Below are 27636 nucleotides of genomic sequence, written 5' to 3'. Positions count from 1 at the left end.
TTAAAATAGTCCAACGCAACAGTCATGAAGAAAGCGTGACAGTGCCTCTTCTCCCTTAGGAGGTTGAAAAAGTTTGGCATGGTCCCTCAAATCCTCAAAAGGTTCTACAGCTGTACCATTGAGAGCATATTAACTGACTGCATCAGTGCTTGGTATGGCACTAGCAACGCCCTTAATCGCATGGTGCTACAGAGCTGGAATGGCGCTACAGTGCAGACAGTCCAGTACATCACTGGGGCCGAGCTCCGTGCCATCCAGGACCTCTATATCAGGCGGTGTGAAAAGAAGGCCCGGAAAATCGTTAAAGACAACCACCCAAGCCATAGACGATTTTGTCTGCTGCCGCATGGCAAGAGGTACCGGTGCATCAAGTCTGACACCAACAGGCTCTTGAACAGCTTATATCCCCAAACTATACGACTGATACAGTAAATAGCTACACAGACTTTCTGAGTTAACCTTGTATGTTTATTGACCTTTTATTTCAGTTATTGCACTGTCTCTATGCACACTCACAGGACCCTACACACTCACACACACTGTCAATCAAGTGAACTGGATACCCTCATTGTGAAGAAGGTGGATTTTGTGGAATTTATAGCCACAGTGATTAATTGTACAGCACAAGTGTCTAAGAAGTCCAAGAAACTGAAGTCCAAAAAGATGGATATCATTATATCTGCAGCCAAAAAGTTTTTGGGGCTCCAAGACTTCATGGTAGAAGCACAAAAAGGACTATTGTCGCTAGGAAATGTTCTGCCCTCACAGGAGGCTTCTGATCCTGATTAGAATGAGATTTTTACAGAAAAGCAGGTTCATTTTGTTTAGTTAATGAATGTTTTGGTAGTTTGTATCTTATTTTATTTATTTTTACCCAAATGTTTTCCTTTTTGGGACCCTTAATATTCACAGTAGGTGGCGGAATGCACATGTAAATGTTGCGAACGCCATTATACCATAGAAGAAGAAGCAGAAGAATCATCATCAGCAGAAGAATCGTCTGGAAACGGAAATACGTAAACAAGCTGCGTCTGTCCGTGTTGTGTCGACGACCAAAGCAATACGCAATTTGTGTTCTTATAACAGTTTGTACAGATATACAACCATGGCTATGCAAGCAGCTAAACGAGCTAATGTAAGTTCACATGTATCATATTTTTTTGTGTTCAAATGATAGCTACAATCAACCGAGTCAGGTTTACTATCTAGAAATACAGAACTAGCGTGGTAGCTGGATGGCTGACGACGCGTACTGTTAGCTAGCTCGCTAACTTAGCTAAAGACGTTAGCTAGCCACGTTAACGTTATTAAGAAACGCTAAATAAAGGCGGATGGCTTCATCGATTAATTTGTATTTTATTAAGACGTTAACTATTACACAGCTTAAACGTATTTTTTCGTAGGGAAATGATAGCGTGCCATTTTTACTGAAGTCTCGAGCTAGAAAGCTAACTATGCGAGTTGACTAGCTAACGTTAGTTAACGTTAGCTAGTAACGTTGGTAGCTTGCTTGCAACTGCGTTAGTAACGTTGACATTACTGTTTATAACTTGGCACAGTTGTTGATACTTATTTTACTTGATTTGGTTATAAATAAAGCCCCGTTTGCACCGGCACTTAAAATTAGAGCTGGCTCGAATGTAATTCTCAAATTTGAGCTGGGTCGAGGGAAACGCAGGCCTGCACAGCCCGGTTTCACAACTGGTGTCAGCTCAATAGAATTCGGGCTGGTGACGCCTTTATTATGCGACCACCAAGCTGATCACTGCTGGATGCGCCACAGCGGTCTAAGGCACTGCATCTCAGTGCTAGAGGTGTCACTACATACCCTGGTTCGATTCCAGGCAGTATCAAAATTGGCCCAGCATCATCCAGGGTAGGCCGTCATAGTAAATTAGAGTTTGTTCTTAAATACCGTGCCTAGTTAAATAAAACTAGTGGTGCATGACCCCGACCCTTGTGATTGGAGTCGTAGGAGTCAACTCTGGCTCTACTCCCTAAGTGTGCTGAAACAATGCACACACAATACACCATCTCGTTAGTCCTACTAGGAAGACTACATTTGCATTCTAGTGGACTGACATGAGCATGATGCTGCCCGTTTGCCTAAAAAAGGCCTATTTTTTAATATAGAAGGTGATGTGTGCACTAGAATATTACAGTGTTATTTCTGCTGTGTGAACCCTTGACGGATCCCATTGGATGATGCGTGCACTCTACGCTGATAAGCCTATTCTTTTCCATGTTATAGCCTTGTCCAGACAGGCATTACTAGAGATGTTGGTTCTGTCATTATTATCCAAGCATGTGCGTTATTCCAGCCGATGATTCACACAGGATTTGTTTTTCCAAAATGCCCCTTGTAATTATTTTTCTTCAAATTGAATTGACTCTTATAACATTAAATAAGCTATAGGCAATACTTTTTATTTCACATTTAGGCCTAATTAAACTGATGCATTTGGCAATGTTCAACTTCACTGGCTTTGAAGAATAGTTTAGCCATTCTCATTGATAGCCTAATAAATACTTTTGGTGAATTTACGAGACGTTGCTAAATATAGATTACCAAGATATCGTCTATGCGCACGGGTCTGACTCTGCCTGGCCTGATCCGCTCTTCCTCGCCTGCTCCTCTTTCTCTCCACTATAAAGAACGCTAGTGTGTGTTTGATCTTAGGTCCGTTGCGTGTAGAATAGCTCTGCCTACTCATTGATAGCCCCTACTTTATTGAACTTGTGTGAGACATTGCAAGCCAAGAAATACAGCATTGCGATAGGACTGTCCATCGGTAATCAAAAGATGTAGGCAGTCTGCCTACTTGACTGGTGGCCGACAAGCCTGGCTGTGCCCCTCCAATCTTTTTGTCCCTCGCTAGCTCGCTCTTTCTTTGCTGTCGTGGTGAGGGTGAATTAAATTCTCCAATATCTTGCTAGCTAGAGAAGCCAGCTGCAGTCACATATTGGCTACCTATCAACTAGAGGTCGACCGATTATGATTTTTCAATACCGATTATTGGAGGACAAAAAAAGCCGATGCCGATTTATTTAAATAAAAAATGTATATCTATATATCAAACACACATTTTTGTACAAATGACAATTGCAACAATACTCAATGAACACTTTTATTTTAACTTAATATAATACATAAATACACACACGCACACAGCTCTGAAGTGACAATGATACTGAAGAGTCTGCTTAGAAGACAAATACTCTCAACTGTTTGAATAAAAATTGAGTTTAAGTTACCTGTGATGAATGTTGAAAACAAAAACTTTAATTTCTATATGCAGGAAATCCTATTTTAATAATGGGCATGGTAAGAATTGACAACCAAAGTGCGAGTCATAACCTGTCCCAGACCTGTTGTTTTTCAACTCTTAATGATCAGCTATGAAAAGCCAACTGAAAATTATTCATGATTATTATTTGACCATGCTTGTCACTTATGAACATTTTTGAACATCTTGGCATAGTTCTGTTATAATCTCCACCCGGCACAGCCAGAAGAGGACTGGCCACCCCTCATAGCCTGGTTCCTCTCTAGGTTTCTTCCTAGGTTTTGGCCTTTCTAGGGAGTTTTGGCCTTTCTAGGGAGTTTTTCCTAGCCACCGTGCTTCTACACCTGCATTCTAGCTGTTTGGGGTTTTAGGCTGGGTTTCTGTACAGCACTTCGAGATATTATCTGATGTACGAAGGGCTATATAAAATAAAATTGATTGATTGATAATTCCCATGACACCTTCTAGCAAAATCTGAAAAGCGGTTCCTTCATTTATTCCATAGGATATTTTTAGATTCACTTAAAATAAGGTCTGTGTTTCGTGTAGGCTTACATCACCGTGCCAATTTTATAACTGTGTAGATATCCATAGGACGAGGTAACTCTGATCAATATTGGCTAAATATAAGCGGAGATTTAAAAAAAATGTAGAGTGGATTTATGAAAATATGTTGACAAACGTTACCTTATCCTAGTGAGATTTACACGGGTATCAAAACGTCGAGGCGGTTTAAGCCTGCACGAAACACAGACCTTATTTGAAAGTAGATCAAGACATTCTCTATGGAAGACATGAACGGTAAAATAACGAAGGAACCCCTTTCAAATTCAGCCACAAGTTATTACAGGAATTATAACGCGTCGACTATTTCTCTCTAAACCATATACCTTTGACTAATCCGGAAACTATCACCTCGAAAACAAAACGTTTATTCCGTTCCGTATTTTATCTAACGGGTGGCATCTATGAGTCTAAATATTCCTGTTACATTGCACAACCTTCAATGTTGTCATAATTACGTAACATTCTGGCAAATTAGTTCGCAAAGAGCCAGGCGGCCCAAACTGTTGCATATACCCTGACTCTGCGTGCAATGAATGCAAGAGAAATGACACAATTTCACCTTGTTAATATTGCCTGCTAACCTGGATTTCTTTTAGCTAAATATGCAGATTTAAAAATATATACTTGTGTATTGATTTTAAGAAAGGCATTGATGTTTATGGTTAAGTACACATTGGAGCAATGACAGTCATTGATTGTTTTTTATAAGATAAGTTTAATGCTAGCTAGCAACTTACCTTAGCTTACTGCATTGGCTAACAGGCAGGCTCCTCTTGGAGTGCAATGTAATCAGGTGTTAGAGCATTGGACTAATTAACTGTAAGGTTGCAAGATTGGATCCCCCGAGCTGACAAGGTTAAAAATCTGTTCCTAGGCCGTCATTGAAAATAAGAATGTGTTCTTAACTGACTTGCCAAGTTAAATAAAGATTAAATAAAGGTGTAAAAAAAAAAAAAATAGGCAAATCGGCGCCCAAAAACACCGATTTCCGATTGTTGGTTGATTTCAAAGTGCCAATGGAGACATGGCTTAAATGGAGCTTATCAGTTATGAATTCTTTTTCCTTTGCAGATTCGATTACCACCTGAAGTCAACAGAATACTCTACATTAGAAATCTACCATACAAGATCACAGCTGAAGAAATGTACGACATCTTTGGGAAGTATGGACCAATACGACAGATTCGAACGTAAGTTGAAGATTGTGGCTCTGGATGGGATCAGCCCAATTCTAGGGATAATCTTCTTGTGTGTAGTCTGCAGAACTGTGGCAGGTGTTCAACCACAAAGTCTCATCCTTGTCTTCTATGTCTGTCTTGTTGTGCCCTGTCTTTCAGTGGAAACACACCGGAATCAAGAGGGACAGCTTACGTGGTCTACGAGGACATTTTTGATGCCAAGAACGCCTGCGATCACCTGTCTGGATTCAACGTCTGTAACAGATATCTTGTAGTTTTATACTACAATGCAAACAGGGTACGTAGATCTATGTATGATCTATTCTATCAAGAACTTGGCAAAGTGTCTTACCATTGTCGAAAAATCATCTCAAAGGGGTATCTAGTAGGGATTAATAACGTTCATCGCTTTGTAGATAGAGAAATTATACTGAACAAACAGTGTAGGCAATGGTGGTACGTGACATTTTACCCTGTAGGTGTCTGGAGGAAGAGTCCAGCTCTGTGATCATTTTAATTAAACTGAGACAAAGCAATTTGATGTTGCCACGAGCAACAGGATGAACCACAGATATTGCAGACAGGCGATGCGAGATGATGCACTCACACAGAGGACCTGCATGGGTGCGCTACTGCGCTTCACTCTGCTGCAATGTGAAGCTGCGCAACCAATACATCGGCGAAGTTTAGCCTCGCTCTTCGCACTTGTTATGACCAAAGTTACAACGTACCATCTCCCTAACGTGAGCTGCAGTTTTAACAACTCGCGCTGATCTCTGAGACATGATATACCGCACGCAAAAGGCCAAGGCTACCTTGAAGCGGTGTAGTTTTGCCCTTTTAGTCTATTTGTCTTGGCAGCCAGAGCATTGCAGAGATGTAGATTCACAGAAACACAATATCAAATATAAATTCACAAATCTCAATAATAGTATAACTAAATAGGAAAATGGCCCTTGGAAAATCCCTTTTGGGGGCGGAGCCTTGCCGGCTTGTCGTGGAGGGTGGGGTTGAGCGCACCCGCTGACCAGAGTGGCCATTTGTGGTGTAATTGTATCAAATGTCCAATGAAATTGGGAGTATAGCAAGTGAAGTGATCAATACAGCTAGCTAGATCATCCCATGTAGAATGCACTTTGTCTTTTTTTTTTTAAATACATGCCTAAAATGTGACACTGAACCTTTCAACGTGTGCAAGCCGGGTGAGTTGCCATTTTCCTACTAATATATACACTGCTCAAAAAAATAAAGGGAACACTAAAATAACACATCCTAGATCTGAATGAATGAAATATTCTTATTAAAAACTTTTTTCTTTACATAGTTGAATGTGCTGACAACAAAATCACGCAAAAATTATCAATGGAAATCAAATTTATCAACCCATGGAGGTCTGGATTTGGAGTCACACTCAAAATTAAAGTGGAAAACCACACTACAGGCTGATCCTACTTTGATGTAATGTCCTTAAAACAAGTCAAAATGAGGCTCAGTAGTGTGTGTGGCCTCCACGTGCCTGTATGACCTCCCTACAACGCATGCTCCTGATGAGGTGGCGGATGGTCTCCTGAGGGATCTCCTCCCAGACCTGGACTAAAGCATCCGCCTACTCCTGGACAGTCTGTGGTGCAACGTGGCGTTGGTGGATGGAGCGAGACATGATGTGCTCAATTGGATTCAGGTCTGGGGAACGGGCGGGCCAGTCCATAGCATCAATGCCTTCCTCTTGCAAGAACTGCTGACACACTCCAGCCACATGAGGTCTAGCATTGTCTTGCATTAGGAGGAACACAGGGCCAACCGCACCAGCATATGGTCTCACAAGGGGTCTGAGGATCTCATCTCGGTACCTAATGGCAGTCAGGCTACCTCTGGCGAGCCCATGGAGGGCTGTGCGGCCCCCCAAAGAAATGCCACCCACACCATGACTGACCCACCGCCAAACCGGTCATGCTGGAGGATGTTGCAAGCAGCAGAACGTTCTCCACGGCCTCTCCAGACTGTCATGTCTGTCACATGTGCTCAGTGTGAACCTGCTTTCATCTGTGAAGAGCACAGGGCGCCAGTGGCGAATTTGTTAATCTTGGTGTTCTCTGGCAAATGCCAAACGTCCTGCACGGTGTTGGGCTGTAAGCACAACCCCCACCTGTGGACGTTGGGCCCTCATACCACCCTCATGGGGTCTGTTTCTGACCGTTTGAGCAGACACATGCACGTTTGTGGCCTGCTGGAGGTCATTTTGCAGGGCTCTGGCAGTGCTCCTCCTTGCACAAAGGCAGAGGTAGCGGTCCTGCTGCTGGGTTGTTGCCCTCCTACGGCCTCCACGTCTCCTGATGTACTGGCCTGTCTCCTGGTAGCGCCTCCATGCTCTGGACACTACGCTGACAGACACAGCAAACCTTCTCGCCACAGCTCGCATTGATGTGCCATCCTGGATGAGCTGCACTACCTGAGCCACTTGTGTGGGTTGTAGACTCCGTCTCATGCTACCACTAGAGTGAAAGCACCGGCAGCATTCAAAAGTGACCAAAACATCAGCCAGGAAGCATAGGAACTGAGAAGTGGTCTGTGGTCACCACCTGCAGAACCACTCCTTTATTGGGGGTTTCTTGCTAATTGCCTCTAATTTCCACCTTTTGTCTATTCCATTTGCACAACAGCATGTGAAATTTATTGTCAATCAGTGTTGCTTCCTAAGTGGACAGTTTGATTTCACAGAAGTGTGATTGACTTGGAGTTACATTGTGTTGTTTAAGTGTTCCCTTTTATTTTTTTGAGCAGTGTATATATTTTAAACAAGGTTACTTACCCGTAAAATGTTTTGCTTTGAGAAAAGTTTAATGTTTACCGATAAAACCAGAGAAAATCGCAGCTATTGCGTCACTGACGTTTGTGGCCACATCTCGTCACGCTCCCAGTGCAGCACCCTGAGAACCACGTTGACGGAGGTATGACGGTGCGTTCTCGTCACGCTGTCTATGTAGTTTCACTGCTCGTTGTGGAAGTTGGCCCGATATTGCGGTTTACTATGTACATCACTGACTCTACCATTAAGGAGCTAATGCAAGGTAAATGTTGTAATCAATGTAAAAAAATTAATTGCCTGTCTGATGTGTAAAAAAACCGATGTATAGTTTTGCTCTTGAGCATGTATAAATCATGGTTTCCATTTCACTCTTTCTCTCACAGGCGTTCCAGAAGATGGACACAAAGAAGAAAGAGGAGCAGCTGAAGCTTCTGAAGGAGAAATACGGCATCAACACAGATCCCCCAAAATAGACTCACATTTTTCCCCTCTTCCCCATTGTCCTTCCCTGGTACAGAATGTGCAATTTGACAAGTGTGAAATTGTCGCAAAATTTAGCATGCAGGTATTTTCTGCTTTTGTTAGATTTCATTGCGTTTGGCAGGCTTGTTTGTCTTTTTACTTAATTTGTTTCTATGGTGCATATTGAACACATACCATCTCTGAAAAATCTTCCACAAAATGTATGCATCAAAAATCTATTCGTACAAATTCACTTTTAGATTTCAGATTCTGTCAAATAAATGTATTTCGGTAAAATTGTCCTTTTTATTAAAGCTGCTGGCCATACGTCTTGCATGAATGCACATCTGTTATAGCACTCTTGGTGAAAAAGTAACGAGTTCCAGGTCAAAGTACAGGTATAGGTCACAATCATTGCATACAGGCAGGCACACGACTGCCTGCAGTTCTATTATATACACACAATGCGTGGGGCGTGGTCTTTCACACTATCCTGAACCGGAGATCTTTGCAGTCAGTATTTCACAGTATAACATCAGCCTGTTTTATTTTGTCTCCGCTAACACCGTATTTGTCATGGGGATAGTTCAGCTTGTATTTAGAGAACTGAGATGTTCTGGGAGTTGGTAGATCTATACCCAAGACATCAACAAGAGGACAATCTCTACCATTGGTTTGCCTGTGTCTTCTAATATCACTAACACAAGCGACATCTGGTGGCTATATGCAGTACACTTTCAGAAAACAGCCCATAGTTATTTTATTAGTTTAAATCACAACACGAGTAGTGCAGCCATGTTATCAGGGACACAATACATGCTACATGTACAAAATAATCCTTTAGTTGACACTGTTGCCTTTGCTTACATTTGGTATCTGATTAATATTCGTTTTAAGTACAAACATTTCTGGGCAAAGATGTTCATGTGAAGTTTCAGATTACAAACGGTCAGCCTAATTTCTTGAGGAATGAAGGTGGTCTTGACATCGCAGTCAATTTGAAAATAAATGAATCCTCCCAAATGTGCAGATGGCATGTGAAACAAAATGGGTAGTTAGTTACCAAATTACAACTAATGATTTATATAAGCAGTGTGCAATCTTTAAACAAGGCGACAGTAAACATGTCCTCCCCCACCAATGATGCAGCGTCCTCCCTTGGGCCAATTGGGATCATGTGACAAACACATTTCTGTTAATTACTATAGCGCCTGCCTTGGTAATTTAGTAAACGCTGGATATCTATGGCGAGACGCATTATTCACCCAAGTTTCGTCCAAATCGGGCCAGAGCTGTCTGTGAGATTGCGTGTGACCATTGTACGGAGACAGATCCACAGTACCGGGACAACGAAGGTGTACAGGTGAATTACTTAATATTTCCAGTCAAGCTGAGGTCTCATAGCCTGCTGCCAGATCTGTTTGTGCAGTCTTGCCAACTCTTATGTCGCACCGTGACAACATGGCACAAACCGATCTGGGACCAGGCCAGGGGTCTCGGGCTATTTATAAGCCTTTGTCTTTATTGGAGGATAGGATACACTGCACCTGAAAAGGAAGGAGCTACTATACAGTTTGTATGCTTCAGTGAGAGGGGAATAAAAAAAGTACAAAAAGTTGATCAATAAAGAGGAGCGCGTCGTTGGGTACACATTGGGTAAACTGTATAGCCCACCAAAACATGGCTTATGGGTTTTTGTTCTCTTGGCTTGGTTCATAAAGAATGGCATTCACTTGTTCTTACAACACATTGCTCCTTTTTTACACTCATTTTTAAACTGAAAGAGACAAACAGTATGAGATAATATCAATCAATGTCTAACACAATGTCGCACTGGTCTCAGATCATTTCCTCTTTATATCTATTGGTGGTTTAATAAACTCATGACAGGAACTTCATTGAATTCAGCACATTGATATGCAACCTGTATCTTCATTGAAGAGATGGTGTGATGACATAGACCAAAACTAAATGGAGCAATAATATGTAGGATAAAATACACTTGAAACTTCTACATTGTTATTGGGCTGAGCAAATTTTCAGATAGATGTTACATTGCCTCTCATTAGTTATGCCTCATAGGCTATACTTCCCCCGACAATACTGATGTGGTGGTTTTATTTCAATGTATTTCATTTCTTTTGGTCCAATTCTGCCAAATATTTTTCTTGTATTCATACAGACTTTTGGTTTTGTCATTAAATATGCCACATTCAATATCTCCTCATTCAAAATGGGCTCATGAGATGGTAGAATTTAAATAGGGGTATGTTTACTATTATTATTATTAACTATTATTATCTACAGGGAACATGCTCCCACAAAAATAATGTCTTGACAAATCACAAACAATCCACCCCATTCATCAATACTTGTGACCTATACTGTAATATGCTTTACATATTCAAATATTTGATGTTTAACGGCATTTCGTTATTAGGCTTTGTCTTCGTTATTCTTATAGGATGCAAAATAAGGAGATTATTTTTAAGGCAAAACCTAAAGGCATGCAAATGAACTACATTTATATTCACCAACAGTACAAGCACATTTGGAAGGAAACGTTTGTGATGAATAGGCTACTAATCCATCTCTTTATCTATCCAAATCTAATCTTTTATAAGAATAGATACTTGGTTTATCAGAAACAGTTACGTTACCATAGGAATTTGATTTGGTTAACATTACTCAATATATGAAACACGTAGCTAGCGTCAGTAAACTCAGAACAATAAATTGTAGCGTAATTCAACATAGCACATCACTGATGCTCCAGTGGAATGAGTGTATGGAAAATACTTTGCACACTTCACATTTTGGCAGTTGATTTTAAATAATTGAAATATAATATTTATATATTTGTGCGTGGTGTGAATGTGTAGTGAGTGTGTGGTTTGTTTGTATCTTGTGGGGTGTGTGTAGCTCGTTATGTGTGTGTATATGTACGTATAAATTGTTCCTAGCAAATAACATTCTCATGCACACAAGTGTTTCAAACATCAAGAAGCGGATCCATTGAAAGGTAGTCCAAGCATATTTTTTTCAGTGGAAATAGCTGCAAACTGAATGGAACATGAATCTTCTGTGCAGTCTATGGCGGTTCTCAAGCTCCCCTCTCCTCTATTTCTGCAGGTCACACTGCAGGAGTAATACAATGGAGGGGTCACTCTTTGCTGCCTCTTTGAACTCGTCCAGTGATATCTGGTCGTCGTTGTTCTTGTCCATCTTGCTGAAGATCTTGTCCACTCGCTGCTCGGGCGTCAGGCCGTCCTCATTCATCTTCATCATGATCACAGTCCCCACCATCTTGTAGATGGCCTTCACAGAGGGGGAGAAATTATAGTTCAATCATTGTTTACTAAAGTAGAGACATTTATAGGTCAAACACGTTCTCTGAAAAACCCAATCTGACTTGTATTCAAGGCACCTACTGTACGAGGGCATAAAGGGCAAGAGGAGGAAATGTAAAAATTCAGAAGATAAAGAGTCAAATCTAAAGTGCAGAACAAAAGGCCTTTTTTGAGAAAGACCCCGTAACCAAGACTAATATTTCAACACCTTAAACTCATATGACACGAATAGCTGAACCATAAAGATTTGGATGCATCTTAAACGGTACCATATTCCTTATATAGTGAACTACTTTTGACCAGAGCCCTATGGGCCCTGATTTAAAAGTAGTGTACTACGTAGTGAATAAGATGCCATTTGGGACACAGGATATGATTCAAGCTTAATCTGTACGGGCTGAACTCTACCTCAATGATCTCCAGCATCTCCACTCGTGTGATCTTGCCATCTCCATCCAGGTCGTACATGTTGAAGGCCCAGTTGAGTTTCTGTTCGAAGCTGCCTCGAGATGTGATGGACAGGGCACAGATGAACTCTCTGAAATCGATGGTGCCGTCCCCGTTCTTATCAAAGGTCCTGAATGCATGCTGGGCAAACTTTGAAGCATCTCCGTAGGGGAAAAACTGAAAGAGAGAAAAAGAACAGAAGAGATCCCATTTGTATTAGTTAGAAGGGGAACCCCAGCCTCACAAGCAGGTTCATCAATCATTCAAGACGATACCACTTGTAGCTGTCTATACCTTTTGATATTAGTTCATGGCACATACAGTACATGATGTGCCTGATCACCATCCTACTAAGCTGTGTGTGTATGCATGGGACTCTGGGTAAGTGTATGTCTGACACTCAGCGTGTATGACACCAGCCCCACAGCATATTGTTGAGATCCCGCAGTGGGATGCAATGCGGACCTAAGCTTTATAGTCAGTCTGGGAGAGGGAGATGGAGAGGAGAGATGCATAGAAAAGAAGGAGGAAAGGAGCGAGAGAAGTGGAGAGTGAACGAGGGAGAGGAGAGAGCAGAACGCTCCCTCTGTTCATCAGATGGAAACATTGTGGTGCTTCGACATGATTAAGCTCTCAGAGTGCAGACTTGTCCAGCCATTGACTTTAACAGTGTCTGCCTGCCTACTTTAGAAGCTATGTTGTCTGCAGCTCAAATGGCTCCCCACTAGGTCTGGTCAAAAGTAGTGCACTTTTCGTTGCACCCTGTTCCCCATTAGGGTGCACCCTTGAGTGTTCCTCCCCCCAAACTCACAGCTGCAACAAATGCACCCAGTGATTAACTGCACTGTTTAGTGCAAACCCGAAAGGCTTAATAATATTATTTAGAATTCTGCCTAAATCTTCCACAGCTACTTCCACTATATTCCAAAGACATTTATAATCACATCACAAGGACAGCATCAACAAATCATACATATTTGTCATATTTTTAAGGAGGATGATGTCCTTAGAAGCTCTAAAAAAAAAAAATCGTTCCACACAGCTCCTTTTCACCGACGCTGTTTTTATTGAGTGTTAAATAAACACATATTAGGATTTTTTTCCCCAGAAATTCTGGTTGAAGGACTCTGGATTTCCTGCTTATCCCACACTGATTCTGGGAATATTCAAACTGGGATTTCTGTAAAACATGAACATTTTTGTGGAGAATTTTTTGACACATCCATTTTCCTATTCCTTGACCTACTGTGGTTCAGACAGTGCCTCCGTGGACAATACACAGAAGGACAGGGTAGAGGCTAATGGGCTGTGACGAAACACCATGTGAGATATGATGACTTTCTTTTGCTGTATTCTAGTTGGGAGGCTGTGGTTCAGTTGGGTTCTCCAGGGGAAAAGGCGAATTCATTAGAGGTGTTGGAGAATATGAGCTCTGTTCCGCTCTCAAAACGCATGCCTTACAATGGGGTGTGCCACTGCCAAAGAAATCCCTACAGATCTAATTGTTTTCAAAGTGTTGCTCTGGTTTGTCCTGTAGCCGTTTCTCACACTAAAAACAACAAAAACACTGACTCCTTTGAATATAATGAATGTATGAAATGCATTACGTATGGGTTAGGAATGTGTTATGAAGGTACCCTTAAAATAAAAGTTACCTAACACTCACTGCCTGGCTTTGCATAATGACACTTCCAGAACCCACACCCTGTTTGAAATCTGGACAGCACATAGCCCAGAGCACAGGGCAAGGCTATAAATTCTAATGGCAGCTAGCAGAAGGCAATAGTCCTGGGGAGTGAATTCTGCAAACTGTCCATCTGCAGAAATGTCCTCCCATAAAAATCTGCTGCAGTGGCAAACTGATCAGACTGCAGTTAAAAGTTAAAGGAAAGAGAGAGGGAGGCGGAAGATGGAGGCAGACGGAGAGACAGAGGAAGATAGAGGGATATGGCGAGAAGGGTGAGGAAGAGAAAGAGAGACAGATCGAGGGAGAAAGAGAGATGGAGAAAAAATGACACAGGGAGTGAGTACAGTTACATGCACACAATAATACTATTATTGTAAATAGTCAGATTAATATAATTGATTGAACTTTTACATGCTTTGCAAGAATAACTATTTCCCTTATAATCCTGTTTAAATGGATACATCCGAAATCAGGCTACCTGATGGGACTTTAGTAAATGCAGAAAATCGTCATTCAAAATAAACCTTCTATATCACAGCAACCATGTTATTTTTGGGAAGCCTATTTGATTCTGGGGTTAGACATACAGTATAGAGTCTGTATGTGAAAACTATTTCTAAGATACATACTTATGCGTACTTCAGTTATGACCTTATGCTGATGAAGATAACCAGAATAAAGTGTTAAGATGACTAATGCCATACTCGGCCTACAGCCATAATCAGTTTAATATCGAATTATTAGTGTGAATGCAGTCATACTCAGTGAGAAACGGAGAGATAGCGAGAGAATGAAAGTGAGAGAAGAGGGAGAGACAGAGATGGACAGACCGAGCGAACCGTGAGTAGTTGTGGGGTCAGCCTTTCTGTTCCCAGAGAGCCTGGGTGTTCTCTGGGTGTTGTGGGTGTACCAGAGCCTTGGGCCAGGCCTGTGTAACCCTGCCAGGATGTAAGGCACACTGATACAGCATGCACAAATGCAAATTTGGGCTGGCCCTGCTGCTCCATATGGCCTGGCACTGTCTTGCTGTTCCTGCTCAGTCAGGAGGAACAGGAGAGATGGGAAGAAAAAAACAAACCAAAGGAAAAGTCCTGCAGAAGTGGAGAGGGGTGGGGAGAGTGAGAGGGGGGTGGAGAGAGGGAGAGCGGTGAGAAGAGAGAGAGAGAAGGGGGTGGGGAGAGAGAGAGAGAAAGGTGGAGGAGAGAGAGAGAAAGGTGGGGGAGAGAGAGAGAACGGTGGGAGAAAGAGCGGGGTGGGGAGAGAGAGGGGGGGATAGAGAAAGAGTCCGCTGCTGTTCTTCCTCAGCTTGTTCCTCTGTGCGAATCTGTCAGGTTATGAAACACTTAGTTATGTAAAAGCACTAAAGAGAAGAGGGCCAGGATGAAAGAACTGACTGTGAAACTCTTTGATCTTGATGTATCAGTTCCTTGATAAATCAGAGTGATATTATACAGTTGAAGTTGGAAGTTTACATACACCTTAGCCAAATACATTTAAACTCAGTTTTTCACAATTCCTGACATTTAATCCTAGTAAAAATTCCCTGTTTTAGGTCACTTAGGATCACCACTTTATTTTAAGATTGTGAAGATGTCACAATAATAGTAGAGAGAATTATTTATTTCGGATTTTATTTCTTTCATCACATTCCCAGTGGGTCAGAAGTTCACATACACTCAATTAGTATTTGGTAGCATTGCCTTTACATTGTTTAACTTGGATCAAACGTGTCGGGTAGACTTCCACAAGCTTCTCACAATAAGTAGGGTGAACTTAGGCCCTTTCCGCCTGACAGAACTGGTGTAACTGAGTCATTGTTTGTAGACCTCCTTGCTCGCACACGCTTTTTCAGTCTTGCCCACACATTTTCTATGGGATTGCGGTCAGAGCTTTGTGATGGCCACTCCAATACCTTGACTTTGTTGTCCTTAAGCCATTTTGCCACAACTTTGGAAGTATGCTTGGGGTCATTGTCCATTTGGAAAACAAATTTGCGACCAAGCTTTAACTTCCTGACTGATGTCTTGAGATGTTGCTTCAATATATCCACAATTTTCCATCCTCATGATATCATCTATTTTATGAAGTGCACCAGTCCCTACTGCAGCAACGCACCCCACCAACATGATGCTGCCACCCCCATGCTTCACGGTTGGGATGGTGTTCTTCAGTTTGCAAGCGTCCCCTATTTTTCTCCAAACATTACGATGGTCATTATGGCCAAACAGTTCTATTTTTGTTTCATCAGACCAGAGGATATTTCTCCAAAAAGTACGATCTTTGTTCCCATGTGTAGTTGCAAACCGTAATGTTTTTTTTTTATGGCGGTTTTTCCTTCCTGAGCGGTAGGACGGCTGTGTGGTCCCATGGTGTTTATACTTGCGTACTATTGTTAGTACAGATGAACGTGGTACCTTCAGGCGTTTGGAAATTGCTCCCAAGGATGAACCAGACCTGTGGAGGTCTCCAATATTTTTCTGAGGTCTTGGCTGATTTCCCCATGATGTCAAGCAAAGAAGCACTGAGTTTGAAGGTAGGCCTTGAAATACATCCACAGGTACACCTCCAATTGACTCAAATTATGTAAATTAGCCTATCAGAAGCTTCTAAAGCCATGACATCATTTTCTGGAATTTTCCAAGCTGTTTAAAGGCACAGTCAACTTAGTGCATGTAAACTTCTGACCCACTGAAATTGTGATACAGTGAATTATAAGTGAAATAATATGTCTGTAAACAATTGTTGGAAAAATTACTTGTGTCATGCACAAAGTAGATGTCCTAACCGACTTGCCAAAACAATAGTTTGTTAACAAGAAATGTGTGGAGTGGTTGAAAAACGAGTTTTAATGACTCCAACCTAAGTGTATGTAAACTTCCGACTTCAACTGTATGTTTGTGCTCATGAACGAGTGCTACAGCAACACTGGAACACGCCCTCCACTCACCTTTTATGGTAACAAAAATGCCCTCATTTGGTGTATGATTTGGAAATGTTGGAACTAGACCATGTCCATTTCTAAAAGAATGTGTAACAGCAAATTTGATCACATTTCTGTAGAGGTGTGGGCAGAATTTTAAAAAATCTTTTGTAATGACTTTTTCAAACACAAAATGCAGACTGCTTTAGGGCTGACCCCAATTAGTTGGTCGTTAGGGTGTTGTTCAACCGAGATTGTTTTAGTCGAGCAGTAACAAATATATATTTGCACCCATCTCTGTTAAGTAATCCATTCTGGAGGCCTAGACTAAAAATATATTTATGCTTGATCCGAAATTGTGGTCGGAGGCGTGTAGAGGCCAAAACGAGCTGCACACCGCATCGCCATGTGCCTCCCATTTTTTTAACAATGCGGAGGGCTCTGTATAGCTCCGCATTGACATGATTGCTTGACGGTAGGTGGGGACGGTACATCCTGTAGACAACACAAACTCACTACTTTGAAAACAGCTCGGCACTGCTCCATGATGCGCAAGAATTATGAAAACCCAGACGTCTGCTAAAACTATTGATGATTGATGATGCACCCAGATTAGGGTGACCAGACGACCCCGTTTTCCGGGGACAGTCCCCGTTTTTGGTGGCCTGTCCCCGGAAATGTCCCCGTTTTTAACTGTGCGTTAAAAACAGGCCGCAAAGTGAAATATTTTACTTGGCAAGAAAGACCGGGCAGCAGAGCCTACCGGTTGAGTTTCAATCGCGTTGTGCTTGTTTAGGCCAGCAGAGGGGGCTGCTCGCTATATCAGCTTCATTCACTCTTCTTCTACTAACTACTTGCTCGCGATAGTTTTAGAGAAAACTTCTGTGGAAAACTCGGCCAGAAGCTAGCAAGTGTCATGTGAATCCAACATCACCGCGAATGTATTTTCAAGCCAGGTAAGTTACAATCGTTTGAGATACCAGCTAGTGATGTTATAATGTCACAATTTATTATATAGATAGATTATCTGCTCTATAAGGTTTTAAACAGGTTATGCTAGTTAACGTTAGTTATGTAGACTAAATTAGCTAGCTAGGTTAGCTAGCTACTGTAGTTAGGTTAAAAAACGTTCACATGTAAACATGCAGTTAACAGGTTATTTTGAAAATATGATTATATTAAATGAATGCACAATTAATTACCATAATATTTTTTGTAGATTACAATTTTAATGGTTTGGCATTATAATAAGTAGTGTGAAAATATATTTAGAAATGTTCATGGATAACATAGCAGTGGAGAGGAAGGAGAGGAGGAAGACTGGATAGGAAGAAGAGTGAAGGAGACAGAGGAGGAAAGGTAAAGATATGGTTACAGAGCCTGCCAATTTATTATTCCAAACAATGTTTTAGAGATAAAATACAAAAATGAGGCAAGTAATGGGAATCTTAACCAAAATATTTTATCTAATAGTATGCTATTTATTAATAGAGATTGGAGAGGAAGGAGAAGGAAAAATTAAGGGAGTAAAAAAGAAAGAGAGTAAGAAGAGTGACACAAGGAGAGTGAAGAAGAGCAGACAGAGGAGATACAATGACTCTTTCCAAGAAACGGAAATGCACTTTTGAAAAACATGATGAGAGAATTTCCATTTATACGCTCAGTTCAAGACGATAGAATGGTTCACTGCACCCTTTGTAATTCCTCTCTTTCAATTGGCAGCCGGAGAAGAACGGCAGTTGTAGAACATCAGCAGACGAAAAAGCATAAAGCCTCTCTGATTGCCCGTGTTGGTATGCCCTCTGTCACCACATTCTTCAAGAAGGTAGAAGGTGTCTTTGCATACCACACTATGCGACACAATCATAGTCACAGATCTATGGATTGCACAGCATAACTGACACGAAAGCTTTATGAGCCAATGAGCCTTATGAGTTGACATGTGCTAGGACAAAATGTGACGCCATAGTGAGTAACATGTTAGCACCATGCGCAACTACTTTGGTAACACAGGACCTAGACCAGGTTGAATTTGAGTCCCTGTCCATTGATACGTCCAATCATGGACATGTAAAGCTGCTGCCAATAGTAGTCCGATATTGTAAGATATATAATGGCAGCACATCTGTGGAAACAAAACTGCTTGATTTTGTTGAATTGAACGGAGAAACAGCAGAGGACATTGCAGCTGAGGTCCTGGTGGTCATCCAAAAATGTAACCTGGAAAACATTCTCTGCCGACAAATAAATACCAACTTTGGAGAGGACTGAATAGGCTGGGGAGGGTCAATGTCCATACCAAAGTTAAAAATGCACTGAAGCGGTAGGTGATTGGCTTAGGTTGTCCTGCCCACATCATTCATAACACGGCCAGAACAGCTTTGGATATGATGTTGAGTACCTGCTCACAAAGATATTTGGATATGTTCATATTTTCACCGTCAGAGTAGAAAGACTGAATGGCTTTTGTGAGTTTGTTGGCCAGGAGTACCATAACATTTTAGGACACAGCCATGCTCGCTGGCTGTCCATGCTCCATGCTCTAGAAAGAGTGCTGAAAAGGTATGTGCCATTGAAATCCTTTTTTCTTTCTGAAGACAAATGCCCTGTTGTCCTACGAACAATGTTCGAATATCCACTGACTGAACTTTGGCTGGCCTTTGTCCATGGAAACCGGACCGTATTCAGTGACACGATCAAGATGCTTGAAGGCCAGGACCGCTGTGCGGTGGAGTCAGTTACAATTTTGAGAAACGTTGAGGCAAAATTGACTGCAAGATGTGATTACAACTTCATTCCAGTTTTGGTCAGAGGACTTCTGAGAGAGCTAGAGGAAAATGGAGCCATGTCTAAAGAGAGCTTTCTCAAAACATCACAATCATTCTTCACTACGGCTGTGAACTACTTGAAAGCATGGGGAAAGCACACAGATAATCTAAAAGATTTACATTGTCTCCTTTTAAAAAGGCAACCTCAGCGTGAAGAGATCCAGAAGGCAGTGGCTACACTGCAGGAAAAATGCCCCAATGTGACCATCAATGAGGAGGCATTGTGTGACGAGGTTACTGGCCTGTAAGAGTTCCTAAAGGGGGGATCGCTTGAAGAATGGAAAATGTCTGAGATACCGCTTAGTCAGAGATGGAGCACGGTGGTTACCCACTTCAAAGAGAACGACATCCCACACACTAACCTGGCTAGATTAGCGTCTGTTGTCATGTGCTTACCTGGAAGTAATGCACCAGTCGAGTGTTCTCCCAAATGAATGATATATGGACAGCAGCAAGAAATAGGTTCACTGTTCCTACCATCAAGGTCATGCTTATTGTGAAGACCAACTTCAACCTCCCCTGCCAGGAGTTCATGGAGAAGCTGGCCAAAGACAGAGCAATCCTGAAGAAAATGCATTCTTCTGAGAAATATACAGATTAGGTTGGTATAAGTATATTATGTAGTTACCAATCTCACCATCGTCTTATTTCTTTATTATGTTGTTAAGTATTTCACATTGACTATTGTCTGTTTTTTTTCAATTTTTCTCATGTTCTCTTCTGCTCGTATTCTACCCAGACTACCAGGACCACTGAATGGCTGTTCAGAACGGACAGTTCTGTCTTGTCTGTAGTGTTTCTGTAATATAGTTGTTTTCTCTGTCTATCACAGTGTGCCTGTTAGACTAAATACATGAAACCGGAATTGTCCCCCCTTTTTTTTTTTCATATATAATAACATTGGATATTTTAATTATATATTGACCGCCGAACTGGAAATATTCCCCGGTTTTCATTTCAGAAATCTGGTCACCTTAACCCAGATGCCCAATGCACTTCTCTCTACAGAATGCGCTCTCTCCCGCCAATTTGAGCACATTCATTGTTTCATAACTTCATTGTGTGAATTGTTTGCGTTTGATTGTTAGTGTACATCAATTCCCCGTTACATAAATCACCAGCACTACATTTACATTAATTCCTATCATTTCTAATCTACAATGTTTGTTATTTTGGATATTATAATTTCTGCTAATGCATTCAATATTATTATTCCAGTCTTGTCATTATCATTGTAGGAGTGGACACATTGTTTGCAGAGTGCACAACCTATGCTACACTTGTGAGAAACACGTTTTGGTTTATTTATTTCCATTTACGAGTTTTGTCAATTTAGTCATTGTCTTCAGAGTTCCTGTCAATGTTGAGTAAGGACACGCACGAATAGAAGTATGCCTATAGGCTACCTTGCCTGCGCGCAAATGTAGGCATATAAATGTGCCCATCTGGGGATCTGATAATATTTTTGATTGGCACCAACGTACCACCACTATGATCTGTGGAGCTTCTCAAAGTAATGTTTTCTTCACCTCAAACAGCAAGCAAACAATGTCTGTTTTTACATTCATTGAGAATAACAATAGTTCCTCAATGTATTTGAAAAATCTTCACAGCTCTCTCCCTTTCGATAACCACTCAGCATGAAAGGGAAAAATGTCATGCTCTGATCCAGTGGAAACATCATAAAATAGGCCTACATGATGACCTCTTATCAGTGCTTGACTTGCAGTGGAATAGGTTCCGGTACTGATTTTGGGTGCTGGTGCTGTTTATATTTAGGTGCATGAGCTCCATAATACTTTTGAGCTAATATTCTATAAGAAGAACAGGAGCTCAAGCACTGTGAAATTGTGATGTGCCGGTACTCACCTCTTTGTTGCAGACAGGCCATGTGTAGCCCAGTGGCGTAAAGTACTGAAGTAAAAATACTTTTAAGTATGACTTAAGTCGTTTTTGGGGGTATCTGTACTTTACTATAAATATTTTTGACTACTTTCACTTTTACTCCACTACTTTCCTAAAGACAATTATGTACTTTTTACTCCATTCATTTTCCCTGACACCCAAAAGTACTCGTTACATTTTGAATGCTTAACAGGACAGGAAAATGGTCTAATTTACACACTTGGTCATCCCTGGTTATCCCTATTGCCTCTGATCTGGGGGACTCACAAACACATGCTTCGTTTGCAAATTATGTCTTGAGTTGGAGCTTGCCCCTGGCTATCTGTAAATAAATAAATAAAACAGGAAAATGTGACCATCTGCTTTGCTTAACATAAGGACTTTGAAATTATTTATACTTGCAATGTTATGTTTCCTTCCATGAAGACCTGCAAAATTAACTGCTTTAAGTATGCATCAAAGCTCATTGCCAACAGCTGTTTTTCAATCTTTTATTTTTCTACTCTTGGTACATTTTAGCATTTACATTTACTTTTGATACTTAAGTACATTTAAAACCAAATACTTTTAGACTTTTACTCAAGTAGTATTTTACTGGGTGACTTTCACTTTTACTTGAGTAACTTTCTATTAAGATATCTTTACCTTATCAAGTTTGACAATTGGGTACTTTTTCCACCGCTGGTGTAGCCAATGTGATTTATAGGATTTTTTTTTTTTATCAGGATATTTTCTACCTGTAGGCTGCAATATTTTTACGTAGTTGGCAATGACAATAGAAGTTAGGAAACTTTTTAGGTTAGTATCATTTTCATTTACATTCGGATGGAATTTTGATTAACCACATGAACGATTTTGAGATATGAAGACAGATATGAAGTTATTATAAATGAAATTAAAGTGTTTCACGAGAATGTGCATATGAAAACCATAACTGGCACGCAGATCAGTAGAGATGGTAAGATAAATTGTCATTCCACATGAGAAAGGTTGCCGACTCCTTCACTCATGTGGCATATTACCGGCAACTTCAGGAGAATAATGGCAGAATCTGCGAAAGCCAGCAGGAGCGGGAGGAGAATAGTTGGGTCAGGTAAAAAAATAAATATTTCTGGTTATTTAGATCTCTGTCGCCATCTTCAGGCATTTTGTCTTATTTCATCAAACAGAAAACGTTAAGCATCAGACAAGCTCAATGCACATAGTTGCTTTTATTAAAACATATTGGGTGTGACTATAAATGGAAAAATGCAGGTAAAAAGAATTGAACAATCCATTAGCTGAAAGAACAGACAACTTTCGGGTGACCAAGTTTTTTTTTTTTTTTGTCGGGGACAGCCCTATGCTGCCATAGCGTGTGCCAAACACTGGTCGCGCATTGTGCATAATTAATTGTCTATTAAAACCATTTAAAAGTTAATGCTACAGCCAGCCCACATTATGCAAAAGACAAGCTTTTGTCAATAGATGATTGTGTTTCTATCTCCTGTCTTGGAAGAGGCTCAGAGATTATATAGGCTATGATGTTGCGCTCCTATCTAACAGCAATACTGCAGCCTACCCATAATGTCTAGGCAAACGGTCTATTACTTTTGAGTATGCCTGGCTGTTGAATGAGCAATGGACATGCTAACCTCTCACCATTACAATAACAGGGGAGGTTAGCATTTTTGGGGTATTTGTGCGTCTGTAACTTTCTCACTCCGTAATTATCCGTAATAATGGTAGCATCCAACTTATTGTAGAAGTGTTTATAAACATTTTCTATTCTTATTTACAATAAAAGTGACTCAAATGACACAATACATTATTTACCAGCCATTTCTGAATGAAAATACCCTCAAATAATTCAAGCTGTCAGTCTGCACTTCCACCTCATAGTCATTGTATCATTTCAAATCCAAATTGCTGAAGTACAGAGCCAAAACAACAACAACACGTTCAGTGTCCCAATACTTTTGGAGCTCACTGTAAGTCCGTTTATGAGGTACAGAAGCTGCCCCACCAGGCAGCAGCCACATCTTAGCAGGGAGGCTGTAATATGTGTGTGTGTATTTGTGCGTCTGTGTGTGTGTGTGTGTGTAGGCCCAGGCAGCCACAGCTGGCCTAATAAACGTTGATGTCTGTCGGGTAGAGAGAGGAACAGAGCAGCGATGACCGATGCTCCAAGCTTAGCCAAGAGCCCTCCAGACACAACCCAAATCACACAGCACTAAGTGGAACATAAAAGCCTTCATAATCAGAGTACAAGCTGTCACCTCCACTCTTTTCTGCTCTGTCCTCGCCCTATCTGAAAGAGAGTGGGAGAGAGAGAGGGATGGGGAAAGAGGGAGAGAGATGAGTTGGATATAAGAGAGGGAGGGTGTTAGAGGAAGCGGTAAAAAGAGAGAGAGAGATGCAGGGACCTTGCTCGCCGTGGCCACATTAGCTATGCAGTCACACTCCTAACGGAGGCCATTTCACATTATCATAACAGCAGTGGCCATGATCAGGCTCTGGATGCAACAAGGCTTATGCAAGCAGAATGACAACAGCCCTACCTGAGGCATATCACCCTACTCCCTGAGACACACACTGTCTCATAACCACGATAAGAAGAGAACGTTCTCAGAGTAAAAGCTTTTGCTGTTGCCTACATAATATGAAACAGTTATGATCTTTTCCAAATGCTATTTTAGTGACATATTAAGTATAAGAGGATCATACTGCCACAACCATTACTAGATATATACTGTAACAACAACAAAACAACAACTAACATTTATGGAGACTTGCTTCTGTACAGACTCCTATGATGACCCAACCCTGGCTGGCACCCTGTCCCACAATCGTCAGTGTCTTTTGACAACCGACAGGACAGGGCTGGACTGTGTATAGGCCCTGATCGAAAGTAATGCACTATATAGGGAATAGGGTACAATTTGGGATGCACACCTATGTTGGGCTACCCAAATGGATGACCTGCCCTCTTTCCAGTCTCTGCCCTAATGGCCAATAATGCCTGGGCTGGACGGGTACCATGGCGACTCTGTCTGTCATACACAACATTTTCCATTGACAGTGTGTCACATGGAGAGGCAGAGCCTTCTAAAGCTGCATGAATGGGTCAGTGATACACAGTGCATTCGGAAAGTATTCAGATCCCTTGACTTTTTCCACATTTTGTTACATTACAGCCTTACTCTCAAATGGACTAAATTGTAATTTTTCCCTCATCAATCTACACACAATACCTCATAACGACAAAGTGAAAACAGGTTTTTATAAAATGTTGCGAATTTGTTAAAAAATAAAAAACAGAAATACCTTATTGACATAAGTATTCAGACCCTTTGCTAAGAGACTCTAAGTTGAGCTCAGGTGCATCCCGTTTCCATTGATCATCCTTGAGATGTTTCCAAGACTTGATTGGAGTCCACCTGTGGTACATTTAATTAATTGTACATGATTTGGAAAGGCACACCTGTCTATTGAAGGTCCCACAGTTGACAGTGCATGTCCGAGCGAAAACCAAGCCATGAGGTCAAAGGAATTGTCCGTGGAGCTCCGAGACAGGATTGTGTCGACGCACAAATATGGGGAAGTGTACCAAAACATTTCCGCAGCATTGAAGGTCCTCAAGAACACAGTGGCCTCCAACATTCTTAAATGGAAGAAATTTGGAATCACCAAGACTCTTCCTAGAGCTGGCCGTCAGGCCAAACTGAGCAATTGTAGAAGAAGGGCCCTGGTCCGGGAGCTGACCAAGAACCCAATGGTCACTCTGACAGAGCTAAAGAGTTCCACTGTGGAGATGGGAGAACCTTCCAGAAGGACAACCATCTTTGCAGCACTCCACCAATCAGGCCTTTATGGTCGATTGGCCAGATGGAAGCCACTCCTCAGCAAAAGGCACATGACAGCCCGCTTGGAGTTTGCCAAAAGGCACCTAAAGGACTCAAATCATGAGAAACAAGATCCTCTGGTCTGCATGCCAAGCGTCACGTCTGGAGGAAACCTGGCACCATCCCTACGGTGAAGCATGGTGGTGGCAGCATCATGCTTTGGGGATGTTTTTCAGAAACAGGGATTGGGAGACTAGTCAGGATCGAGGGAAAGATGAACGGAGCAAAACACAGAGATCCTTGATGAAAACCTGCTCCAGAGTACTCAGGACCTCAGACTGGGGTGAAGGTTTACCTTCCAACAGTACAACGACCCTAAGCTTCACAGCCAAGACAACGCAGGAGTCGCTTTGGGACAAGTCTCTGAATATCCTGGAGTGGCGCAGGCAGAGCCCGGACTTGAACCCGATCGAACATCTCAGGAAAGACCTGAAAATAGCTGTGCAGCGACGCTCTCCATCCAACCTAACAGAGCTTAAGAGGATCTGCAGAGAAGAATGGGAGAAACTGCCCAAATACAGGTGTGCCAAGCTTGTAGCGTCATACCCAATAAGACTCGAGGCTGTAATCGCTGCCAAAGGTGCTTCAACAAAGTACTGAGTAAAGGGTCTGAATACTTATGTACATGTAATATTTCAATGTCTAAAAACCTGTTTTTGCTTTGTCATTATGGGGTATTGTGTGTGTAGATTGAGGAAAAACTATTTAATCCATTTTAGAATGAGTCTGTAACGTAACAAAATGTGGGAAAAGTCAAGGGTTCTGAATACTTTCCGAATGCATTGTATGGGCTAGGCTAAATGAATGTAGCTGTCACCTGCATTTCAACATCACTTATTAGTATTAGTAGGAAGTTATTGGTTTCTCGCAGTCATAGACTGAATTGTACACCTATTTACAATCATATCAATCATACAATATATAATTATCAAATAGTAAAATCGTAAACTAGCAAAACACTTAATATAATACATGTTAAAATATGCAATGTATACAAACCAACAATAGCACAACAAGGTTTGGGTGTCCGGTTTAGAAACTCCATCTTTAGAGTTCTTAGGAAGGCCTTTCTAAGTCCCCTGGGCTATATGGTGTGTATATGGCATTGATCAGTTTAGTGAAGTATGTAATAGGATAGTTCTGATTAGCTGCCTGTGCGTGTCATGGGAGTTTTCAGTTTGTGGCTGTTCCGGGTTGCCCGTCCAGTAATCTGCTATCTGTTCAGGGGTAGCCAGTCTGGAAACTGGGAATTCTGCAGGGATTTATTGATAATTTCTTGATCAGTAACTGTCAAATAAAATCCTCACGTTGAGACTACAGGGAAGAGTATGCAAGTCGAGATTGTCATAAAACAAAGCCTTCTGTTTAGATTAAATGAATACACAATGTGTAAAAACCAGCTCCTCCCTCGCCAGGGACTGATCATCTCGAAAACTAAAGCAGATACAGTGCTTCGGCCTATCACCTTTCAAATCACATTTTATTTGTCACAATACAACAGATGTAGCCCTTACAATGAAATGCTTACGTACAAGCCCTTAACCAACAATGCAATTATAAGAAAAATAGCCCCAAAAATAAAATAAAAAGAATAGTTAAAGAGCAGCAGTAAAATAGCAGTAGCGAGGCTATATACAGGGGGGTACCGGTACAGAGTCAATGTGCGGGGGCACCAGTTAGTCGAGGTAATTGAGGTAATATGTACATGTAGGTAGAGTAAAAAAAAAAAATAGGCAAGCCAGTTAAGAACAAATTCTTATTTTCAATGCAAATAGTCTGGGTAGCCATTTGATTAGCTCATTTGATTAGTTCAGGAGTCTTATGGCTTGGGGGTAGAAGCTGTTAAGAAGCCTTTAGGACCTAGACTTGGTGCTACGGTACCACTTGCCGTGCGGTAGAAGAGGGAGCGGTCTATAACTAGGGTGGCTGGAGTCTTTGACAATTTTTTAGGCCTTTGTCTGACACCGCCTGGTATAGAGGTCCTGGATGGCAGGAAGTTTGGCCCCAGTGATGTACTGGGGCGTACGCATTACACTCTAGTGCCTTGCGGTCGGAGGCCGAACAGTTGCCATACCAGGCAGTGATGCAACCAATCAGGATGCTCTCCAACGGTGCAGCTGTAGAACATTTTGAGGATATGAGGACCCATGCCAAATCTTTTCAGTCTCCTGAGGGGGAATAGGCTTTGTCGTGCCCTCTTCACAACTGTCTTGGTGTGTTTAGACTATAATAGTTTGTTGGTGATGTGGACACCAAGGAACTTGAGGCTCTCAACCTGCTACACTACAGCCCCGTCGATGAGAATTGGGGCGTGC

The 27636-nt window shown here is 41.5% G+C and overlaps 2 protein-coding genes across 2 annotated transcripts in view; one reads left to right on the top strand and one right to left on the bottom strand.

Annotated features, from left to right (window-relative positions):
- The first annotated feature begins 992 nt into the window (after positions 1-992).
- On the top strand, positions 993-8627 carry sf3b6 (splicing factor 3b, subunit 6). Its single transcript, XM_055872305.1, has 4 exons — positions 993-1135; positions 4926-5044; positions 5192-5330; positions 8222-8627. Exons 1-4 carry the CDS (start codon positions 1106-1108, stop codon positions 8309-8311), a joined length of 378 nt encoding a protein of 125 aa, XP_055728280.1. The 5' UTR covers positions 993-1105; the 3' UTR covers positions 8312-8627.
- Positions 8628-9042: 415 nt separating this feature from the next.
- Positions 9043-27636, bottom strand: part of LOC129817249 (visinin-like protein 1) — a 60922-nt gene continuing 42328 nt past the window's right edge. The window contains exons 3-4 of the mRNA XM_055872304.1: positions 12059-12274; positions 9043-11618 (exon numbers count right to left, since the gene is read on the bottom strand). Coding sequence (XP_055728279.1) covers positions 11421-11618; positions 12059-12274 — 414 coding nt within the window. The 3' untranslated portion in view covers positions 9043-11420. The remainder of the gene's footprint in view (positions 11619-12058; positions 12275-27636) is intronic.

Source organism: Salvelinus fontinalis, chromosome 20 (assembly GCF_029448725.1).
Source record: "Salvelinus fontinalis isolate EN_2023a chromosome 20, ASM2944872v1, whole genome shotgun sequence".
NCBI classification, from domain to species: Eukaryota; Metazoa; Chordata; class Actinopteri; order Salmoniformes; family Salmonidae; genus Salvelinus; species Salvelinus fontinalis.
The sequence above is the reverse complement of the archived record's forward strand: the minus strand, read 5'-3'. Positions and strand labels throughout refer to the sequence as shown.